The 22,677-nt window shown below is 49.5% G+C and overlaps 2 protein-coding genes across 5 annotated transcripts; one reads left to right on the forward strand and one right to left on the reverse strand.

Annotated features, from left to right (window-relative positions):
• The first annotated feature begins 1,041 nt into the window (after window positions 1-1,041).
• Window positions 1,042-15,998, forward strand: Gtf3a (general transcription factor IIIA). Its single transcript, XM_050161902.1, has 10 exons — window positions 1,042-1,267; window positions 7,025-7,380; window positions 9,213-9,313; window positions 11,039-11,135; window positions 11,728-11,816; window positions 13,125-13,198; window positions 13,639-13,719; window positions 14,135-14,364; window positions 15,465-15,524; window positions 15,757-15,998. Exons 1-10 carry the CDS (start codon window positions 1,042-1,044, stop codon window positions 15,907-15,909), a joined length of 1,467 nt encoding a protein of 488 aa, XP_050017859.1. The 3' UTR covers window positions 15,910-15,998.
• Window positions 15,985-22,677, reverse strand: Mtif3 (mitochondrial translational initiation factor 3). 4 transcript variants are annotated; one of them, XM_050161944.1, is made up of 4 exons: window positions 22,602-22,677; window positions 19,296-19,729; window positions 17,067-17,224; window positions 15,985-16,200 (listed from the first exon to the last, which is right to left on the reverse strand). In XM_050161944.1, exons 2-4 carry the CDS (start codon window positions 19,726-19,728, stop codon window positions 15,985-15,987), a joined length of 807 nt encoding a protein of 268 aa, XP_050017901.1. In that variant the 5' UTR covers window position 19,729; window positions 22,602-22,677. The 4 variants fall into 4 exon arrangements, with proteins under 4 accessions (XP_050017901.1, XP_050017899.1, XP_050017900.1 ...); XM_050161942.1 differs by having other exon boundaries at window positions 22,436-22,672; XM_050161943.1 differs by lacking the exon at window positions 22,602-22,677 and adding an exon at window positions 21,365-22,360.

The raw sequence follows: 22,677 nt of genomic DNA on the forward strand, positions 1-22,677 counted from the left end.
CTAGCATCTACTTGCTGCCAAGGCAATCGTGGCAATGCCTATGGCACACTATACATTCTATGGAAGGCTGTGTGAATCCATCCCTCTTGGGTACGACCTCTGGATCTAGTTGCCTTTATCTGACACCCCTTCCTCTGCCACCACCCCACCAACAGGACCAATGGCTAGCTGGAGGAGGTCTGGGAAGATCTCTGGAGGAACTGACTCCTAAACAGCCATCTGATAGGTGGGTGGGCATTTACAAATTTTGGAAGATGGAGGAGGAAGGAGGCAGTGATGTAAACCAAGAGACAGCACAGTGGTCCTTGGCATCTGGTAGGATCTGTGTAAGAGTGGGAGAAGGTGAGTGTGGCTAAGGAAGGCAGCTCAGCTGAGCATCCTTGGCCATGATGGGAGTGGAAGAAATGAGGCCTGGACTTATCTAAGGTCTGTGAGACTTTACAAATTACATCAGAAAGGAACTGGGACTCTATCCCAGCGATAGTGGGTCACTCCTCAAACTGCTGGAGTTTGAGAATATCCCTGAGCAGCAGTGGAGAGAAAGGACCAGAGGTGATGGGTACAGATGCCATCTGTGGCTGAGGTCAGATGCGACTGTGGTAAACTGGATCAAAATGGTGTCAGGGGAAGGGAAGAGAGATGGACGAATCCCGCCTCCAAGGTAAACCAAGAAGCCGGGCAGAAACGGCAAAAGGACTTCCCAGAGATGCCTGTTCATGTCAGTCAGGCACATTTCTCCTGGCTGTTGGGGGAAATTATAAAACACAAAACCCTTGCATGTGCTGCAGATGGAGACTGTGTGTTGGCGAGAGAGAGCCTGACCCCAAGGGTAATCAGAGAGCAATTAAGCCTCACTGGCTAGACAGTGTCTGGCTCCCTCAGACTAAAATGGACTTGAAGTGGGTGGCAGTGATTAGAGATGGGCTGGTGGCGCACCCCCCCCCCCAAGAGCTTTTAGGGCTGCAGGAGAAGGCACGATCCGACCAAGGGAGAGGAGGGCTAATCAGAAAAGCCAGCGGGGAGTCATGTGACCAGTCGATAATGAAGAAGACTAAACGGAGCGAGCATCAGCAGCCTGTCCACAATTCTAGATTATCTGCAAACATCAAGGGGAACACGCAAGGAATGGGTATGGAGACTGGGAGGCAAGTGCATAGCAAGGGGCGAGGACAAGCCACAAGTGACAGCTTGCCCTTGCCGAGCAATCAGACAGAAGCTTCTGTAGCCTTTCTGGAAGACTGGGGGCCCTGTGGGACTGGAGCTGCAGGTGAGGTGTTGTGCGGCAGGGGATGCTCTCTTGCTTAACCCAGAGGCAAAATGGTTAGATTTGGTTTGTGAACCTTTGTCTCCTAACTCATGAAATTTACTTAGCGCTATTCATACAGTCACTTTTCACCTGGGCCAGCACTCAGGTGTCAGTGTAAACCTACTGCTTACGGACACACAGTATTTTGTGATTGACATGCAGAGCACAGAGATGGGGGTGATGAGAGTTAACCTCAGAACAGGTCCCCTCAGCCAAGTGCTTGGCTCCTTTACACGGGTTAGTTAAGCCTTGCTATGGGGAGGAGGGTATGTGCCTGACAGGGCAGCAGCACAGAGGTCAAACAACCTGCTGAGATGACTTGAAACCACCCTAGTGACGGCTGTTGGCCAGGGTGACTTCAACTCTTTAGAGGAACCGCTACGGGGTGGGGGCTGCTGCCTGAGTCACTTGCTGGTGGTGACGACCGGAACCAACCCAAAGAGTTTTCTACCGTACCACCACCTGGGTGACAAAAGAAGAAAGAACATGTTGGGCATGGTGGCCCGCACCTTTAATTCCAGCACTCAGGAAGCAAAGGCAGAAGGATCTCTTGAGTTCGAGACTAGCCTGGTCTATGCGGCGAGTTTCAGGCCAGCCAGGGCTACACGAATAAGACTTCGCTCACCGCTCAAATAAGAGGAAAGAGCAGATACTGCTGCTTGCGTTTATGGACGAAGCCTTGCATTCAACTTCCAGCAGTTATAAAAAGCAGAACTCGGACAAACGGGATCCCACACTGAAGTCTCCTAGGGCAGACCATCTCGGGGATTGTGTGGTCTGCCCTAGGAGATTGCAGATTTTACCATACATGCTCAATCTTAGCACAGTATACATCTGAATTTTGGTTAGGAAGAAATATAAACTAGCTGAATTGAGGCTGAAGAGCTAGGTGAGTGGTTAGGAACACTGGCTGCTCTCCCAGCCTGCACGTGATGGCGGGCCCTGTAACTCCAGTCCCAGGTGTCTGCTGCCCGCTTTGGCCTTGGTGATCACTGTACACACACGATGCACAAATACACACGCAACAAAGAAGCCATACACATAAGATAATACAAATTGTATTTATTATTACTTTTTGTTTGCTTGTTTTTCTTTTTTTTAAATATTTATTTATTTATTTATTTATTATGTATACAATATTCTGTCTGTATGTCTGCAGGCCAGAAGAGGGCACCAGACCTCATTGCAGATGGTTGTGAGCTGGGAATTGAACTCAGGACCTTTGGAAGAGCAGGCCAGGCTCTTAACCACTGAGCCATCTCTCCAGCCCCGTTTGCTTGTTTTTCAAGACGGTTTCTCTGTATACTTGTAGCTGTCCTGGAACGCGCTCTGTAGACCAGGCTGGCCTCAAACTCACAGAGCTCCAACTATCTGCATCCCGAGTGCTGGGATTAAAGGCCATCACCGCCTGGCTACGTTTTCTAAATGACTGAATTCTGTGTCAGAGTCTTCCCTGATTCCCAGAAGGCCCTTCTTCCTTCTTGCTTATCTCTTCTCTCCTTTGTGAGAGCCCAGCTCCAACTCTAGAGTTACTTTGTGAAGTACAGAACTTGGGCTCTATATGTTGGTTGGGCGAATAACAATTTCGCCCTTTACTTAGTGGGCTAAACCACCACACATTTCTTTTTGTTTTGTTTTCCGACATGCATTTAATTTTTTGTGTTTGGTTTGGTGTTTTGTTTTTGAAATAGGGTCACTCTGTGTAGTTCTGGCTGCCTGGAACTTTGTGTGGAGACCAGGCTGACCTTGAACTTAAAGACAACTGTCTGCCTCTGCTTCCTGAGTGCTGGGATTACAGGCATGTACCACGTCCAGCCCCACAACCAGCATTTCTTATTACACAGTTTCTGTGGGTCAGGAGTCTGGATACAGTTGGTCTTTCTTCCCTTCAGGGTCTCCCCAGAACCACCGTGCACCGTGAAGAAGTGAGCCAGGGTTACTTTTCAGAAGGGCAGGGTCCTTTATGGCTGCTGACTGAGAGCCTGGGGTCCTATATGGCCGCTGGCCGGAGGCCACTGTTGGTACTTTACCACGGAGACTTCTTCAAGACAGAAGCTTAAAAAGTGTACCAGCCAAGAAGCTCGTGGAAGGCACAGAACTTCCTTAGAGAGATAGAAGTGTCAACTGCTCTAGATCTGAAGCGAACAGGCTGCTGTGTTCTAATGACTTAGCCCTGTGTTAAACATCACACACGGGCTTATTATCTCACGCAGTTCTAGGGCCACTGGCACTGGAACTGTTTTTTATAGAAAACGTGGATTTCAGAGAAATTAACTGCCTAAAGGTCAATTAGGAAACAGGACACAAAGTCAGGGCCCAGCACCCCAAAGCCTGCATCTCTAACCAGCAGAGTAAGCACTCACAGGCCTCCTCCGTCCCAGTCGGATGGCTACCCCCTCAACTCCAGACCTCCAACTCTGCTAATGACAAGGTCCTCTTAGGGTGCACTTAGTATTCCAGAACTTCCTTTCCAATCCACTATATACCCACTTCTTCTTTAATAGCATATTTGTTCTGTCAAGTGTTGGTTCAAAAAATGATCACTCTTTGTAATCATAGACAACGCGGGAAGGGACCAGCTTCTGGAAGGGGCTTCTCCCTCAGTTATGGAATACGCTCTACCTGATGAGATCACAGATGTCAGATGGTTTTGAAGGTCTCGATGGAATTAACCAGAGACCATAGGATATCTGGATTAGTTTTGGGGAAAGAAAAGCCCCTGAGTAACAGAATTCTCTTCGTGTAGTGAGATAGAACTGAAGTCTCCCTGGTACTCCTTTGCTGATGGAGTCATGGCTCAGCCTTGATACTAGAGCGCTAAGGTCTTCCTTGGGCATAAGTGAAAATGAGTAAGTAGAGTCTAGAATGGGACATTTATGGTCAGTTGGCGGGTAGACTGTCGCAGCATTCACAGGGGTAAGAAGAGACGCTTTGGATATGCTGGGCTTAAAGGCATGTGGGTCTTAAGGGTATAGAGACTAAGATGCAATCAGAATGGCCAAAATTTGACAGTGGTTGAAGCTGAGTGAGAGTCCAATGGGCTCTGTGTACTGTTGGTTCCATTTTGGGGCATGCTTAACGTTTTGGTGATGATGATGATGGTGGTGGTGGTGGTGGTGGTGGTAACGATTAAAGTGTGACTGGGCAAAAGGAGTAAGTTTTTTTTTTGTCTTTTTTCCTTTTTTTTTGGTTTTTAGAGACAGGGTTTCTCTGTGGTTTTGGAGCCTGTCCTGGAACTAGCTCTTGTAGACCAGGCTGGTCTCGAACTCACAGAGATCCACCTGCCTCTGCCTCCCAAGTGCTGGGATTAAAGGCATGCGCCACCACCGCCCGGCTTGAGTAAGTTGTTTTTAAAACAAGTGGCTATGAAGGGCAGGGGTGTGATCAGTAATGAACGGTGTAATCACCGGGATCTAAGACAGAGTTGTTTGTTTGAAGGATGACAGAAACACATTTGAGCATGTTTGTTGGCTGAGTGTCGCAAGATACTTGTATACAATGTGTAAAGATATGTCAATTGTGATTGGTTTCATAAAAAGCTGAACGGCAAATAGCTAGGCAGCATTTTCAGGCGGAGAGGATGTTGGAAAGAAGAAGGGCAGAATCCTGAGGAGATGCCAGGGATGCAGAGCCAGCATCATGGGCTTCATAAAGTAAAGGCAAACAAGCCATGTAAAAGAACATAGATTAAAAGATACAGGTTAACTTAAGTTATAAAAGCCTAAGCTATTGGCTGACCTTTCATACTTAATAAGAAGTCTCTGTGAGGGTTGGAGAGATGGCTCAGTGGTTAAGAGCCCTGACTGCTCTTCCTAAAGGACCTGGGTTCAATTCCCAGCACCCACATGGCAGCTCACAACTGTCTGAAGATCCAGTTTCAGGGAATCTGACACCTTCACACCAATGCACATTAAATAAATCATAAAAAATATTTTTTTTAAAAAAGAAGTCTCTGATGTGTGTGTGTGTGTGTGTGTGTGTGTGTGAGCTGGCAGCCCAAAGAAAAACCCACCTACAGCTGAGCACGTTTCTTATATGAGCATAAGCCAGCCAAGGGTGTATTGGTTATTGCTACCAAATCGCTGGCCCATAAGCCTCTCTACAACTCAATGGCTTCTAGTCATTGCCACAGATGCGTGCTGGATCCGGCTGGTATGGCTGACTGGCTTATTCATGCTGGGCTTGGCTGGTAGGGCTCAGCTTTGCTCCTCCAGTCTTTTCTTCTTGGGACAAAATTTTTATCCTTGGGCAAAGGCACAGGTCCAGGGGACACAGACAAGTTTTCTTGAGACTTAGGCTTGGAAATCACACACGGTTGCTTCTGACTGATAGAGTCAAAGTAGCCTCAAAGTTGGGAACAGAATCCAAGGATGAGTGAAGATCCCCCTGAGTAATGGAGAACAAAGTCAAGTGATGGAGAGAGACCCCAGCTAGAGTATGGGTGTGATAGTTCTCTGTAAATCTTCTTGATCCACATGACTCACAAGCCCCGCCCACCGGAACGGGGCGGAGATGTTCAGGTCTGAGAAGAGCCTGAATCTTAGCTGGGCACCATATTGTCTAACCAAGGTTATTCGCTAAGAGGATAGATGGGGGAAGATTACGCGGTCCATGCTGCTTAGCTGAGACCAAAGTCCTTGGAAAACAAGAGTCAGAGGAACAGGACCTCAGAATCTTCTAGAAGCTGATCTTCAGAGAAAGGGAAGGACTGACAGAGAGGTAGGGAGAGGACCGGAACTGGGAGGGCGTGTCTGAAGTTAGAGTGGAGGAGATGGGGGGGGGATGTGGGAGGGGGACCAAGTGAGAGCCAGCCAGCTATACACACAGGCACGTGGGGCGTGAATCCAAGGAGCAAGGATGAGCATGAGGAGATCCCAATAGCGACACAGAAAATGACCTGTGAACAACTTTCTTGTCCCCAGACCTTTCTGCATCTGGTTTGTTGAGACCCTCTTGTATCCTTCCAACCCCCCCCCCTTTTCCATTTGTTTTTTTGAGACAGTTTTCTCTGTATTGCCCTGGCTGTCTTGGAACTCACTCTGTGGACCAGGCTGGCTTCAAACGCAAAGAGATCCACCTGCCTCTGTCTCGAGTCCTGGGATTAAAGGCATGCCATGCGCCACCACCGCCTAGCCAATCAATTCCTTTTCACGTGGATGAGTTTTTACTGGGGTACAGTGCGTTCAAAACATTCTTTAGTAAAGATAATTCATAGTCATCTTCACTCAGCCAACAGTAAGATCAGCTAGCTCAGCCCTTCATAAATGCTGGTAAAGATTCAAAAAGGGCATTTTTCAGTCTCTGCCAACACAGAGATTAAATCAAAAGAACGGAAAGAGGAAAGCCTAGGGCCGAGAACGGCCCCAAACACTTGAGGACTCAAAAACAAAAAGTCGACAAACCACTCATCAGCATATTTGCCTTCAGAAATTACTGTTTAATTGATCCTGATAAACTCGGGGTTTTGGAAATTTGAAAAATCCCCACGCTAAGCGAATGAGCAGACAAGCTTGAGATGTACTGTGTCTGGGGCTTGTGGCAGGAGGCAGAGGGCAAACCTGGAATGTGAAGAACAGGCCATCTTAAACCAGGTGGGCACTTTGGGTCCTTAAGCAGTGCTTCCGGTTTTTTGTAAACCCAGACAGCTGAGCACAAAGCCGGCCTTTTCGAACGCATGCGCAGCCAGGGTCTTCTGCCGGGCTCTCTGAGCATGCGCAGTCGAGGCGCGGCTGGTTTGCTGGGCGGGGCCTGGAGCCCGGCGAGGCCGCGTTCCCGGAAGTGTGGAGTCCGGGGAACGCACGCTGATTGCCTGTGCTGTCCGGGCGTTCCTGGAGCTGCACGTGGCTGCCCCGCCTCGGCCCGGGAGCGGCCGCGTCGCCCTGGAGCCGCGGGTCTCGGTCGCGGAAGCCGTGTCGTCCCTGACCTTCGAGGACGCGTTCGTGGCGGCCTGTGCGGGCCCCGCCCCGCCGCGCCCCGCGCTCCCCACCAGGTTCATCTGCTCCTTCCCCGACTGTGGCGCCAGTTACAACAAAGCCTGGAAGCTAGACGCTCATCTGTGCAAGCACACGGGGGAGGTAACCTGGCCGCGGATGCGCGTGGCCAACACGGCGTGGGGGCTGCGTTCTAGTCTTGGCCTTGGTGGAGCAAGGACGGAGGTCTAGGGCAGCCCTTGCCCCAGTCAGTCATCATTAGTAGGGGGTCAGACCGGTACTGGGATCTGGAAGTCAGATACCCCCTAGACACACCCATCCAGTGAATCTCCGCCTCCTAGAGCTCCTGCAGGGGAAAGCTTAAGGGTTCCCTTTTAATTGCAGGGCTTTGGTCAGGTATCAAGCTGGGCAAAGGGTAGTCAGGTAAAGCCTTCCTGTTTGGATCTTTCCCCTGGCCCGTCTCTTGGCAGACTTACCCATTACTGCCATCCCTCATAACATCCTTTGTGACATTAGCCCCTCTTCTCCTTGCCCATTCTGGTCCCACATTGGTCCGTGTCGGAGGCAGAGCTTGTCTTTCCTTCTAGACTACAAATGCTCCACTTTGGTTGGACACTAAGTTGTGTTTATTGTCCCACAGTAATTTGACTAGTGTCGACCCTACTCTGGGACTGGAGCTGAACAAGGACAAGGTTCTTTGACTCTGTTCTGGGCAGTGCGGCTCACCTGTGTGCTCCTGTCCACTGCTGTCTAGTACTGTGAATGAGGTCTTGGTACCACTCTCCTGGATTTCAGAGTATTTCCATAGTTAGGTACATGTGATATATATGTATATGTAATCTTTACTGTGGATCCCACCAGAGCATCCCCTCCCCTCCGCTCCCCTCCCCTCCTTCCAGGGTCCCAAAAGGAGATTGCAGTTAGGGCTGAGAGCTGTTTCCTTTGCCCACCCTTTGCAGCTATGAGCTTTTTCAACTGTGATGCATTTATTTTCCTGTATAGGTGCCTCAGGCATCTCTTAGTCCAGACACTGAGCTCCCAGGGATGAGACAACCTGCTCCTTCCTCTGCCCTGAATTACCATTGGTTGGGATGCTGTGGGAGAGATGCGCAAACAGGCCACATGTGATCACAGCAAAGTAACCTTGAAAAGGGGTTTGCAAGGGAATCCTGGTCCCTGCTAGGAGCGGGTTCACCTGCGTATTTCAGGTGCTGTCTGTCTTAGGCTTTCTATGGCTGTGACAGAACACTAAGATCAAAAAGCAAGTTGGGGAGGGAAGGGTTTATTTGGCTTATACTTCAGCATTGCTGTTCATCACTGAAGGAAGTCAGGACAGGAACAGAGACAGGGCAGGATCCTGGAAGCAGGAGCTGATGCAGAGGCCATGGAGGGGAGCTGCTTACTGGCTTGCTTCCCATGACTTGTTCAAGCCACCTTAGAGAACCCAGCACCAACAACCCAGAGATGGTGACACCCACAATGGGCTGGTCCTTCCCCCTGCTGATCACTAAATGACAAAATGCCTTACAGGATCTCATCAAGTCATTTCTTCAACTGAGGCTTCTTCCTCTCATGACTCTAGCTTGTGTCAAATTGGCAGACAAAACCAGTCAGTACACTGTCAGTCCACAAAGCAGTGACCTTGTGAGAAGATGGGGTGTTTATGATGTGGAATTCATTGCAGCAGAATTAGCTCTTGCCTTGCTGAATGGACATAGTCCTGAAGAGGAAGCCCAAAGCTTTTGCCTCCCACAGATCAGACTTGTAACAACAGAGCTGATGAGGTGGCTTGGTGAGGAGGGGCACTGGGAGCCAGATCTAAGGACCTGGATTCCTGGAACCCAAGGGTAGACGGAAAGAACTGACCCTGAAAGTTGTCCTCTGACCTCCGCATGTATGTAGTGGTACACACACACACAATCAATCATTCAATCAATAACTGTAACATTTTTCCTTCCCCCTTTTCTCTGCACCAGAGGCCATTTGTTTGTGACTATGAGGGCTGTGGCAAGGCATTCATCAGAGACTACCATCTGAGTCGACATGTCCTGATTCACACCGGAGAAAAGCCGTTTGTGTGAGTACGGGCTGACTAGACCTTTGCAGTGGGTCCTGTCTTGCACGTAGCCCTGGCAAGATGACTGCTGATTCATAGGATTAAGAATGGAGGGTGCGGGCGAAATGGCTTAGCTGGTAAAAGTACTTGCCACCAAGCTTGACAACCTGAATTTGAACCTCGAAGTGTCGCCGGTGGCTCAGGCTGGCAGTGGTTTTGCACTCAGATTGTATGGCATCCGTGCCCCTTCTGTGCCGTGCAATGCCTGTGCTCCTCTGTCCTTTTCTCCGTATCTTCCCCGTGTGCTGGGCCCTCAGAAATGAAACTGGTCCAGCTGTCCTTGACAGCAACGCTTTTCTCCAGCTTGCCAGGGTCCTTCTTGCCCCTGCCACTGGTTCCTGCCAGGATTTGTGACCCTGTCCTCCCGTCCTGTGCTTGTGTTTTTACTGTCTGTAGTTTTAAAGTGCAGAGGAAGTAAGCCCAAGTCGCTCACATATCGGGCTTTCTGTGTTCTGACTGGAATGCAGAAGTAGGATTGGGAAGGGTAGGGTACTCTAGGGTCTTTGGGGACTTGGGCTCCAGATTGGTCTCTCTATACCATTCTCATCTTGGTCCTTCAACCCTGTAGTCCAAGATGCCTTTTTGGTGCCCAGCTTTTTCAAGGAGGGCAGTAGGCATGCTGTTCCCATTTCAGGCGCCATGAGTGTTGGGTGGGGTGGCCTGAGCTTAGCCATGGCCACCTCTAATTGGAGGGGCAGTGGGGGGAAAGCTCAGGTACATAACCCCCCTCCCAGGTGCTGGTGTGGCCTCTGCACTGTACCCCCTCATAGTGTTTGCGGACTCTTGACCCCTTGCCCAGGTGCACAGTGCCCAGGGGGCATCTTCTAGTGCAGCGAGACTGGGAAAGGAGCCCTCCTTCAGTGCTTAGGCCATGAACTCCTCCCAAGGGACTTAACTCCTTCAAGGCCAAGGGGAAGTGGAATGGCTTAGTGACATCCCAGAGGGGACAGTGGGTCACAGTTTTGTGCCAAGTATTATTTTTTTTTTACCTGTGGTGACAATACTAGAGCCAGGCTCTTTTCCTGTTGAAAATGCAGTTTATGGGGACATTTCTCACAAAAGTTAGGTTATTGGATTCTAAATCAAAATGGTGGAACCTGGAGCCCGAGGTGCGATCAGGTGTCCGAGGCTGGTGTTCTCCTCCCTTTGCCAGTGTACAGGGATGGGTGAGCCAGTGTGCATTTTGCCCCAGTGGACGTGCAAAGCATCCTGTTGCACACCTCCAGCTGAGGCCTGCATGACATGGTGTGGCATGTGCTACTGTCCCCCAACCCCTGACACAAGCACAAGACCTTCCACCAAGCCACAACGCCAGCAGCTTTGGGATTTACTAAAAGGCTACTTTATAGTGTTCTTTGGAATCATCAGCTTTTATAATGTAGAAGGATATGCACATCCTTTTTTAAAATACCATTTTATTATTTTATATGTATGGGGGTTTGCCTGCATGTATTTCTGTGTTGTGAGTGCAGGGTGCCTGTGGAGACCAGAAGAGGGCATAAGATCCCTGGAACTGGAGTTACAGGTGGTTACAAGCCACCACATGGGTGCTAGGACCTGAACCTGAGTCCTATGCTCGAGCAGCCAGTGCTGTTACCTGAGCTGTCTCTCCAGCCCCAGATGTTCACACCCTAAACCCTCTTTCACGTTAGTGTATTATATTTTGGTTCATACAATCTCTTGCAGTTGTGATGATAATGGCTGTAATCAGAAATTCAGCACAAAATCCAACTTGAAGAAACACATTGAACGTAAGCATGAAAATCCACAGAAGCAGTATATAGTGAGTATGGCTTTATATGCTTCAACTCTGAACATTTTTACCTTTGCCACCAAAGCGAGTTCACAGAAGGCAGATTTTCTCTTGCTGGGTATGCGAGGCCCAGCATTGGCTGTCCTCGTCATGCAAGTTCTCCCTTTGCAGACTCACCTTGGGCACCCTATGTTACTGCTGGCCACCCCAGCAGAAGCATGCTTGCTTTTCTGAATGTCGTTGCTGTTTAAATTTTGAGATGAAGCATTTCACAGGGACTAAGTGGGTAAAGTTTATACTTCCCCAAGGCACTTAGATCCTGAGAAACTATTGTTTAATTTAAAAAGTTTTCTATTTATTCATTTTATGTGCAAGTGTTTTGCCTGCGTATGTGCCTGTGCGCCACACGCATGTTGGTGCCTGTGGAGGTCAGAGGAGGGTGTCAGTTCCTCTGGAACTGGAGTTAGGGAGCTTGTGAAGCACCAGGTGGGTGCTGGAGTCCGCACTGGATCCTCCGAGAGAGAAGCAGTGTCCTTAACCACGGGGCCATCTGTAGTCTCGAGAGGACTTCAGCAGCTGTTGAGTCTCTCCCTTACTGAACAGTGCATTTATGTCTTCACAGTGCAGTTTTGAAGGTTGCACGAAGGCCTTTAAGAAGCACCAGCAGCTGAAAACACATCAGTGCCAGCACACGGGCGAGCCGCTCTTCAGGTCAGTGCTTTGCCAACACTGCAGTTCAGAGAAGGACAAAGATCGGGGTCCTGAGCGGAGCTGTCGTGTGTGCCCGTGGGGACTTGAACAGTTATATTTGTTTTCATGTCTCTAAAAATCATTTTGCGTGTGTGGAGAACAGCTTGTGAGAATCTTACAGCGCTGGCTAAGCTTGAAGTGAAGGCGAGGAACCGCCTGTTCGGCTTTATGGTATGCCATCCTGAAGACGCTTTCTCTACAGAACGGAAGTAACTGGGCTCTATCTGCACTGAGGGTTTCCTGAGTACTCAGGACACATGGGGTGCGGTGCGGTGGTCAGGTGTGTGTGCCACGGAGCCTGCCTGCCTGTGTGGTGTCGCCCTGCACAGTTGGGCTGATTAGGGCCTTGCTTCTGGCTCCCACCGGCTGCGCTGTGCCCTGTGCTGCTGCAGTGACAGTGCGGTGTCACCCACAGGCCTGTGGCCCTGGCGCTGCCCTGCTGTGCAGTTTTCACTGGTACTGAGGAGCCAGCACTCAGCCCTTCTTTCCTCACTCCCCTGCAGCCCTTGCATCTGCTGTTACCGTCTCCCTTTCCTCCCTGGTTGCTTCCCTTTTCTGTTTCCTTGAGCCAGGCTCTTGCTGCACAGCTCAGGCTAGCCTTGGACTCTCGGTTGTCCTGTCCCTGCTCCTCAGTGCTGGGATCAAAGGCATGGACCACCATGCCCAGCAGCAAACACCATTTGGTTTGGTTTGGTTTGTTTGAGACAAGTTTCTGTGTGTAACAGTTCTGGCTGTCCTGGAACTTGCTTTGTAGACCAGGCTGGCCTTGAACTCACAGAGATCCACCTGTCTTTGCTTCCCTCCGGAGTGCTGGGATTAAAGATATGTGCCACCACCACCCAGCTACACAGTCTCTTGTTGGCGTTTTTCTGGTACTGGTCCCCACTGAGCTGCACCTCCAGGCCCTGCACCATGTTCTTATCTGACAACATTTTGGCCACACAGACAGACAGCTCAGGATGGTCCATTGTCACCTAAACCAAGTCAGCCAGCCTCCTGAAGTAGCTTCTGTGGCCACAATGCAGGATATTTTCAGAACTATGAGAACTTTTAATTTGATGACATAAACAAAAGATGTGTGATTTTTTTTTCTCAAAATAGCTTGTTTTGCTCCAAAGCTGGCCAAGTCACTGGTGTTTGTATTTAGGGCCACAGCTGAGTATTTTGGTGACAGATTTGGTGTGGGAAGCGATGGGCTCTGGTGAGAGGATCTCAGCAAAGTTCTCCACGGTCAGGGACTAGCTAATGCTTCCTGTGCTGCTTTCTCAGGTGCCCCCAGGAGGGATGTGGGAAGCACTTTGCCTCACCCAGCAGGCTGAAGCGGCATGGGAAGGTTCACGAGGGTACGTACAGACCGGCACTATGCTGGCACTGAGAGACACACCAATAGCAGGATGTGCTTGCTGCTCAGGCCGCTTGGTATCCTTGGTCCACTTCATGGTCACACTAAGTACACAGAGCTGTGTGGCAAAGGACACTGCTCTGTTATTTGGGTCTTGGTCCCTTGTCATTGCCATTAAACCAGTGTGGTACTAAGCACCTGGCTATGCTTCGAGATTATTAATAACCCTTTTTGTGTACCACCTATGAGTCTCTTTCTAGTTAGCTCCTCTAAAGTGCGCAAAAGGTTTAGACAGTCGAAGTTGCCAGAGCAGTGAGCATAACACCCCCACTTCATTTCCTCCAGCAGAGCGGCACACGGTTCCTTTCTGATTGTCATCAGGTTGCACTGGGCATTCAGAATAGGCAGTGGATAATTTTTTATTTTTGTTTTGTTGAACAGGCTATCTGTGTCAAAAGGGATGTTCCTTTGTGGCAAAAACATGGACAGAGCTTTTGAAGCACATGAGGGAAGCCCATAAAGGTAGGCGACGGGGAGCTGAGGGCGCACTCTGAAAGACTGAGATGCACACAGATGCTGTAAAGGAGGGGCTCGGCATCGTCTAGTGCTGGCTTCCTGGGCTCCACATCTCCAAGCTGGTGTTGCTGTTCACTTGGGTTTTGTGAGACTCTGCAACTCTGCAGGGCTTCTTGGGAAATGTTCATGCATGTCAGAGGACAGAGGCAGATGCCTGCCCAGTCACCATGCTAGGGACACCTGCTCCTTGCCAAATGAAGAGTCAGGGAAGTTGGGAGTCATGAGAGGACTTAAAGGGTTTGGAGCCAGCGGCAGTGAGATGAGGGGTTTAAGTTTCCTCTGACATCCCCGGTTTGAGTGTAGTCTCAGGACTAGACGTGCAGTAATAGAGAGGTTGGCTAAGTGAGTGTCTCCCCACCAGAGGAAGTCACCTGTGCGGTGTGCCAGAAGACATTCAAGCGCAAAGACTACCTTAAGCAGCACATGAAGACTCATGCTCCAGAGAGAGACGTGTACCACTGTCTGCGAGAAGGCTGTGGGAGAACCTACACTACCTTGTTCAACCTGCAGAGCCACATACTCTCCTTCCATGAGGAAGAGCGGCCATTCGTGTGTGAGCATGCTGGCTGTGGCAAGACGTTTGCAATGAAAGTGAGTGTCCTGCTCCAACCAGGTGGTCTTCATATCCAGCCTGCAGAACCCCAGGTCCCCATTCTGACCCAGCCAGGCCAGAAGCCCCAGGTTTGGAAGCTGATGAACTTATTTTGACAATTGCTCATGGTAGTGGTTCTCAACCTTCCTAATGCTGTGACCCTTTGAAGTTCCTCATATGGTGACCCCCCCAACCATAAAATTATTTCTTTGCTACTTCATAACTGTAACTTTGCTACTGTTATAAATCATGATGTAATATCTGATATGCAGGATATCTGATAGTCAACCCCAAAGGGGTCTTGACCCTCAGGTTAAGAACCACTGCTCTAGGGGATTCTAGCTGTGCTGTGGGAGAGCCAGGGTCCTTTATCTCCACTTACTTAGAGAGCCAGTACTCTGTGAACTTGTAGACCATCACGTAGGGCCTGAGAAAGGAGGTGGGTACCACGGATGGGCAACCTCTGGGCTGTGGGATCTTGGCATGATTCAGAGTCAGGTGAGAACATGGTTCCTAGCAGGGGACTGTGCAGTTTGCTTTGGCCTAGCTGGTCTTACAAGCTCTTACTATGGACTGTAAACTCTCCAAGCATAGCCCAGGTCAATCCATACTGGGACAGGTGTGACCACTGCTGCCAGCCAGCAGGGCAGAAGCCAGATTTCAAGGATGCCATAGAGAGAGTCAGCTAAGCAAGCCTGAGCTGGGAGTTCAATCCCAGCAGGCTTCCCTTCTCAGGCAAGATCTAAGTCAGTAGACGGATGGAATAAATTCCCTGCATGGCCCTTGGGAAAGACTGAACGTCACTCTACTGAGAAGTGGAAGTCCCCTAGGCTCTGGTCAAATTCATTCCACAACAGAAAGGCAGCTGGTAGTTTGTAGATTTTCATGGCATTTTAATGTTAGCAGATACCCAAGAATTTTTAAATTTTTAAAAGCTTAATTATTGGAACCAGCATACATGTGGTTCTGAGCTGCCATGTGGTTTCTGGGAACAGAACCTGGGTCCTCTGCAAGAGTGGCTCATGCTCTAACCACTGAGCCAGCTCTCCAGCCCTGGACCAAGGGTTTCTAAAGTGGCCTTCTTTTTCCTGCACTGCAGCAAAGCCTTATAAGGCACAGCATTGTGCACGATCCTGACAAGAAGAGGATGAAGCTCAAAGTAAGTCGAGCTGCTTGCACCAGCACTTAGCTGTAAGGTCTGCTTGGCATCTATCCCCCGGCCCCTCCACCCTATATATGTCCACCTGTTGAAGGTGTGACTCCACCTGGCCCGCCCCCACCGCTGTGTGTGTATCCACCCGTTGAAGGTATAATTCCATCGAAGTGGATATGGTTGTAACACAAGCAATTCTGATGGGGAATTCAGTTATCTGTTTTCCTTACTCCCATAGGTAAGACCACATCGGGAAAGACGGAGCTTGGCCTCTCACCTCAGTGGGTACCTCCCTCCTAAAAAGAAACCAGAGCCAGAGTCCTCCGAGCCTTCAGGCAGCAGCCTGCAAGGCCAGATGCTCCCACCAGCTGCATCACTTACCCTCCAGTGAACAGCACTGGCCACATGAGGGACTCTAGAGCAGCCAGCAGGAGCTTCTGCATGAGCCTGGACTTTTTTATTAAAGTCAGTGACACAGAACTTCTGACTCCGTGTTTTTGTTATCCTTGCTCAGAGTGTGTCTTCTCTCCGCCTCCTGAGAGTCTCTGTATGCCTTCTCTTCTTTCTTGCTTAAGGGACGAAAAGCACATGTGGAGGCCGTTCCTCCTTTAGTGGCTTTCGGTCTGCTTGAGAAGGTTGCTATTCCAGGCATAGTCTGGAGAATCTGGTTAAATATCTCATCCTAAAAAGGACAACAGTGCAAGATTAGTTTAAACTTGGTGTCTCTGACGCTGAGGTGAAACTGAGCATTGCACGTTGGAGCTACTGTGACAGGCTGCTCAGTTCCCATGTCTGCTGTGCACTGACATCTGCATAGGAACTCCATGTGTGTGCTAACACTGACGGACTGCAGCCTCCACTCTGTCATAGCTAGCCCACCCATGCTTTCCCAAAATTAGGCACTGGCTTTGGGTCTTGGCAAAGTACCATCCTTATTCTGAAGGGAGGGAAGAAGGTCCCACCTGGACTCAGTTGGAAGCAGTTGAGCTGTGCCCTGCGAGTGTGACGCGAGCAGCCTAGGCTGCAAACCCACTGTAGCAGCGCACCTTTGGTGTGGATAAAGAGAGCTAGGATTAAGGCCAAACAGCACAGCACAGAAACTCCAGCAAGTCTAAGGAATAAAGTTCTCGAGAGAACAGGTAAATAGAAGAGAATCCTATGAATTATCTACTTTTTGTATTTTTTAAAAGACAATATAGATTTTATATTACAATTCTTAAAAAACTGTATGGGTGTTCTGCCTGCATGGACATCATGTGTGTGGAGCCCACAGAGACCAGAAGATGGCGTCATTCCCTAGAACTGGAGTTAGAAATTTGTCAACTGCCATGTGGATGCTGGGGATTGATCCTGGGTCTTAGGGTTTACATGAAGCAAATACGTTATAACAGAAAACATACAGTAGGTGTACAGTCTGACACTAGGAAGCTGGTACCATACAGGGTGGTAGTTACTAGTCAGTTTCTTTGCCTGTAGTCTTCCAGTTTTTCGACAGTTGTATTTTTGCACAGGAGAACAAAGACCCAGCAGGTGCTCACACTTACTCACCGGCTCATTCCCTGGCTGGTCTGCATTTTTCCCCTTCTTTATTGTGACTTGAACGTGGTATTTTTTCTCAATCCACTGCTGAACCTGTTTACTCTTTGTGTCCAAATCATGCTGTCCAATATTTGAAGAAAATGTGAGTTCCTTTGTCACAGTAGGTCCTGGGTGGAAACAGTGAAGTTTATTGCTGGGTTGTTTCTGCTCTCCTTTGAAACAGCTTCCGTACACACTGGTAAAAGTTGAGGCCCACAGGCTCTGAGCCCCATCTCATTTCAGCCTCGTGGACCATCAGCTGCTTTTTTAAATGGGGGAGACAGGCATAAAGGTTTGTTGTTTTTAATGTGCTAAATTAATAGTTAAAATCTGCTAAGGCTTTTGTGTATGTGTGCACTTTGCTTGTGAATGCAGGTGTGCATGAGTGTGCATGCACTTGTGCTTGTGAGTGCAGATGTGTGTGCGTGCGGTCCTCACCTCCCTTGAGAAAGTCTTGTTTGCACACTGTACACCAGGGTCACTAGCCTGTGGGCTCCCATCTCCCCAAAGGGGCAGGCTTGGAGTGCGGCTGAGACTGGATTTTACTTGGTTGTGGGGATTCAAACCACTCTTGCGCACAAGCGCTCTCACCCACTGACCCCACCCCCAGAACGTGTGTCAGACTGAGCTATGAATCTGCAGGAAGACCACCCAAGAGATAGAGTTGGGGCATAGTGGACAACTCGGAGACTCGCTCAGACAGCAGTGGCTCCTCACTGTCACTGTGCTGAGAATCACTGTGACAGTACTGGAACACAGAGGCGCTGCAGCCTGGCCCATTTAGGCTCACAGACCCCAGACTGCACACAAGCATTCAGAAGAATAAAGAACTGGGAAGAGGCCGGATGCTGTGGAGATGGAATAACAAAGCAGATCCAGTAACTTACCCACAGCTGTCCTGCGAACATGGGATGTGCCATTTTAAAAATCCACACACTGTTTCTCAACATCTGTCATATTAACACTGGCTCAAGTCCATGACAACATCTCTTGGGAGAGTGGAGGAGATGCCAACTTTTCCACAATGTTTTAAAACCTGAACCACAGCCAGATTCACTGATAAACAACTGTTTATTACCTTTCCTTTGTTTTTTGTTTGTTTTTCAAGACAGGATTTCTGTGTTTAACAGCCCTCGCCATCCTGTACCTCAATTTGTAGACCAGACTGGCCTCAAACTCAGAGATCTGCTTGGTTCTGCCTCTCGAGTGCTGGGATTAAAGATGTGCGCCACCACGACCACCTTTAGTGCCTTTTCTTATAGGTCTTTAAAAATTTCTAGCACCCCTTGTTTTCCACCAGTTGGCTCTGGGTCTCTGTGAGAAAGGAGTGAAGCAGCCAGGCTCTCCAGGCTCCCAGTCTGCTCCATATTTTCTGGCTATGACATGGTTTGATATCCTGAATCCCTGATCTTGTTAGTTTCCTATGAACGTCTGTTTTCTGGCTAGCATTCCTGGGGTGTAATAAAACAGGTTATCTTTCCTCATAGCGCTCAGCCTCCCACAGTGGGGCCAGTCCCCAAGTCCTTGTCACAGCATGAAGCCCATGGAACGGAGTCTTCCATACCTGGGAGCCATAAAAGCCAACTCCTCGTTGAGTGCCCAGTTCCAGGTGGCTTCAGTGACAGGTGACTGGCCATGTGCACAGGCCAGGGGTACTGTGAACAGTTCCAGCACTTATAAGGTGCTTGAAAAGCAAAATGACAGAAAGGAGGTTGGATCTGGAAAACCTCTCTCGAGTGTCACTTCACTGCGCCATCAGCCCCGTCAGCCCCAGGGCTGGCCACTGCATCTGGAGCCCAGGCTGCAAGATGACAGCAACTTCCATCACTCTGGCGGGCTTACAGTGTCTCCCCCCCACACTTGACAGTTTAAAAAAAAAAGAAGTGATGGACATGGGACATCAAAAATGAGGGGACTGGAAGTAGGGATGTGTACCTCCCTGCAATGATGGTAAAACCGGGCACACCAGAGTTCCCGGTTCCTCACATCCCACTGACACCCCGGCAAACATGAGAGTGAGTGCTGCTGTAATGTCCTGAAGCTGTGGCTCTCAACTTTCCTAGTGTTGTCACCTTTAATATGGTCCCTCACGGTGATCTGATTGCTGTTCCGTATACCCCTGTGCAAAGGGGGATCTCGACCCACAAGCTGAGAAACACTGTTCTGGTGTATCTGAGGCACCAACATTAAAGCACCTACCAGCTTTTGGGGTGGTCTTTTCCTGTTCCCGGAGCTTGAGCCGCTCCTGGTGGATCTGTGCTCCGGTCATGAGCTGGTACTCTGGCGGCTCTGATCTGGTGTTCCTCTGCACCAGCCTCAAGTCCCGCTTGTCCATGAGGCTGATCACCTGGGCTCGATGCATCAGTCCCAGGTCACTGCCTTTCTCATCCAGGACGCGGATAATCCGCTCACTGATTTTCCTTCCAGTGTTAGTAAAAGCATCTTTCCTCTTCTGTCTCTTCCCACTGTGGGCATCTCCAGCAGTACCGAAACCTTTGGCAAAGGTGAGGTGCACAAGCTTCGTGGTGGAGGCAGCAAGGGACAGCTGTGCCGGGTCTGGCTTCACAATGGGTGTTCTGAAACATCTTCCAATTGAGGTTTGCAGCGTCAGCCTCTTCAGAAGAACAGCCATCCTGATAAAGTAATGGGGAAGGTGTATTACCATGCAATCGATGGCCATGGTCTGCTAGTATAGCACAGTGTGGTGCAGGCGAGGCTGCGGCACCTTACGGCACACAGATCACATCACCAGATCCACGCGTAGGAAGGCAACACCAAGGCATGGCCCCTTGGCGGCCACCATCCCTAGTGCAGCTGGGGACCAGACTAAGCACCACAGCACGGCTCTTCGCTCTCCACCTTTGCTTTCACATTCGTGACATCTATGGTTTCCTAGATCCTACAGTACCAGCTCAAAAGTCAAGTTTACCTAAGGGTTTGTTTACAAGGATGAAGTAGAAATGTCATTTCAGGGGCTCCAGAGATGGCTCAGAGGTTAAGAGTCTCATCCTTTGGTAGAGCACCTGGGCGGGATTCCCAGCACTCATATGGTGTCCAAATGTTCAACTGTAACTCTAGTTCTGGGGATCTGACACCCTCTTCCCGCCTCTGAGGAGACTGCACACATGTGGTACACAGATACATATGCAGACAAGCACTTGTAAAATACAAGAAATACACACACACACACACACACACACACACACACACACATATATAGGCACTTTGATTTTTTAAAATGCTTCTTTACCACAGTCAAACAATGAAAAGTGCTGTTCTCACTTCTCATGGTGCTTCTTGTGCACGCCTTCTCTTTAGAGGCAGAGGCAGTGGATCTCTGTGAGTGCTAGGCCAGCCTAGTCTACACAGTGAGACCCTGTCTGAGGAAAAAAAAATCACAAATTCATAACAATGTATTATTTAGAATTCTTTGCTGGGGACATGGGAATTTGGCTCAGTGGTAGAGCATTTGCCAAAAACGTGCAAGGCCCTGGTTTAATCCTCAGCCCCCAAACACAGCAGCAACAATCTTGGAAAATCTTTGTGTAGAAACAATGTACTGAGCGGCCTATGCAGAAACTGGTGCCATCCTCCACCCACCCACGAGTGGCTAGGATAGGTTACAAAGTAGCCAGCAGACACTGCCTGCCCCCCTTTGGTCTTTTTAACATAACAGTCCAGCCCTGACAGCCCTTTCTAGACAAGATTCTTGGGTTCTAGATTTCCCTGAACACCTTATAATTTTGTTTGGCGGTGATATTTCACTTACAGTTTGGCAGCATGAAGGGGCTCTCCCTAGCCAGTTGCATGATTTAAACGTTAAGGAAAACGGCTGTAATTCCCTTCAACATGCTGAAAATGCAAGCATCTCTTAGGCTGAAGTTCCCAGCAACCCAAATCCCCACCTGAAGTGGTCAGCTTTTGACCATACTTGGGCACAAACCCAGCTTACGGCAGACACGTCATCACCCCTCACCTAGAGGCTCTATGCGCGCCCAGCTGTAGTCCTGGCGCGTGACTTCTCCCGCCTCAATCTCTGGGGCTGGAGAGCTCCCTGGGCAGTTGCTTTGTGCAAATAAACCTGCTTTTAGTTTTTAAATTGGGCTTGACCTGACTAACTGTGCCGATACAGAACACCTGTGAGTTTGTACCTTCTTCTGAGAAGCGGTCCTCAGGACATGGCACTGCACCCCCGCAGAAGACAATTTATTATTAATGGACACCTGAGCTGCTTGGACTCAGGTTCTTATGGATAAGGGACTGATTACCTTGTGACGCCCGGACTGTGATCTTCACAAGATAGTGATGATGGGGCTGCAAAGACGTCTCTAGAACAAAACTTAGGAACGCTTAATATCCAGCTTCTTAAACTGGGGGCTGTGTAGCTGGGTGTGGCAGCTGATTCAATATCATGTCAGAATGAGCGAGAATCAAAAATTAACTCACAAACACCTGTACAATGAGCCCAGGGTGCTTCCGCCAGCATGCACTCATGCTGCAACTAGCAACTCCACAGTAGCCTTTGTCCTCAACACAGCCTGATCTATGGCCACACCACAGTGAGCTTGCCTGACAGCATCAAAACCCACAACATGCTTCGCACCTACTTTGCGTCAAAGCACAGAGCACCAGCAAATGCCCACTGCCTCAAACACCTCAGTTCAGATTCAAGGCTACGGCAAACTACGAACTGCAAAGTGCTTACGGTTCACAACTTTTAATAAGCCCCTGCTGACATGCTTTAGTATGAATCAAATTAGTCTATCTCTGAGCTGTAACGTATTACAATGTCTTGTTTTAAAAATTGCTATTTGAGTTGCTAACTTAGTTTTCTGAAATAATAATAATAAAATGAATTATGGCTTGGGATTGGACAGGTTTTCCAACAATTTGTGAAGGGATCCTAAACATACTAATGGTATTTGTCACTTCATACTCACAAGCCCTGACATCCTGACACCTATTCACTCCAGAAGGAATGGGCTCGAGTAGATTCAATATACTGTGGACTCAACTTTGGCCTCCACTATAACTATGGATTCTCTCACCCCCACTTTCAGGAGTTTCAAAAGTCCGGGCACGGCGACGCGCGCCTTTAGTCGCAGCACTTTGGAAACTAAGGCAGGTGGGTCTCTTCAGAGTAAGCTCCAGGACAGCCAGAGCTACATAGTGAGACCCTGTTTCAATAAAATACAAAAATAAGGAAAATAAAAAATCCTCACAAGGTGTTCTAAGGGTCGGCAGCGGGCACGCCCACCCGAAGGACACGGCCACCAGGAAGCCAGACACACACTCCCCCCCCCCCACATGCCCCACCCCCAGGTCGTGCGCGTGCGCACCTGCTCGGCGAAAATGGCTGGGATTGCTTGTTCAGTGGCTCGGGAGCGCGGCAGCTGGGTTGGGTCCTGAAGCCTGGGGGCGCCGTACCCCGTCCGCCTAGGGTGTTCTGCACACTGTCCCCGGGACACGTCCTTCCGCCTCAGCCCCGCACCGCCGAGCCCTCACCTTAGCGCTACCCGGGGACGGCGAGCGGGAGGAATCGGCAGATCGGTACACGGGCTCCGCGGAAGGACCGCGCCTG

This window comes from Alexandromys fortis, unplaced genomic scaffold (assembly GCF_014885135.2).
Source record: "Alexandromys fortis isolate MF-2015 unplaced genomic scaffold, M_Fortis_MF-2015_v1.1 scaffold_118, whole genome shotgun sequence".
Lineage (NCBI taxonomy): Eukaryota > Metazoa > Chordata > Mammalia > Rodentia > Cricetidae > Alexandromys > Alexandromys fortis.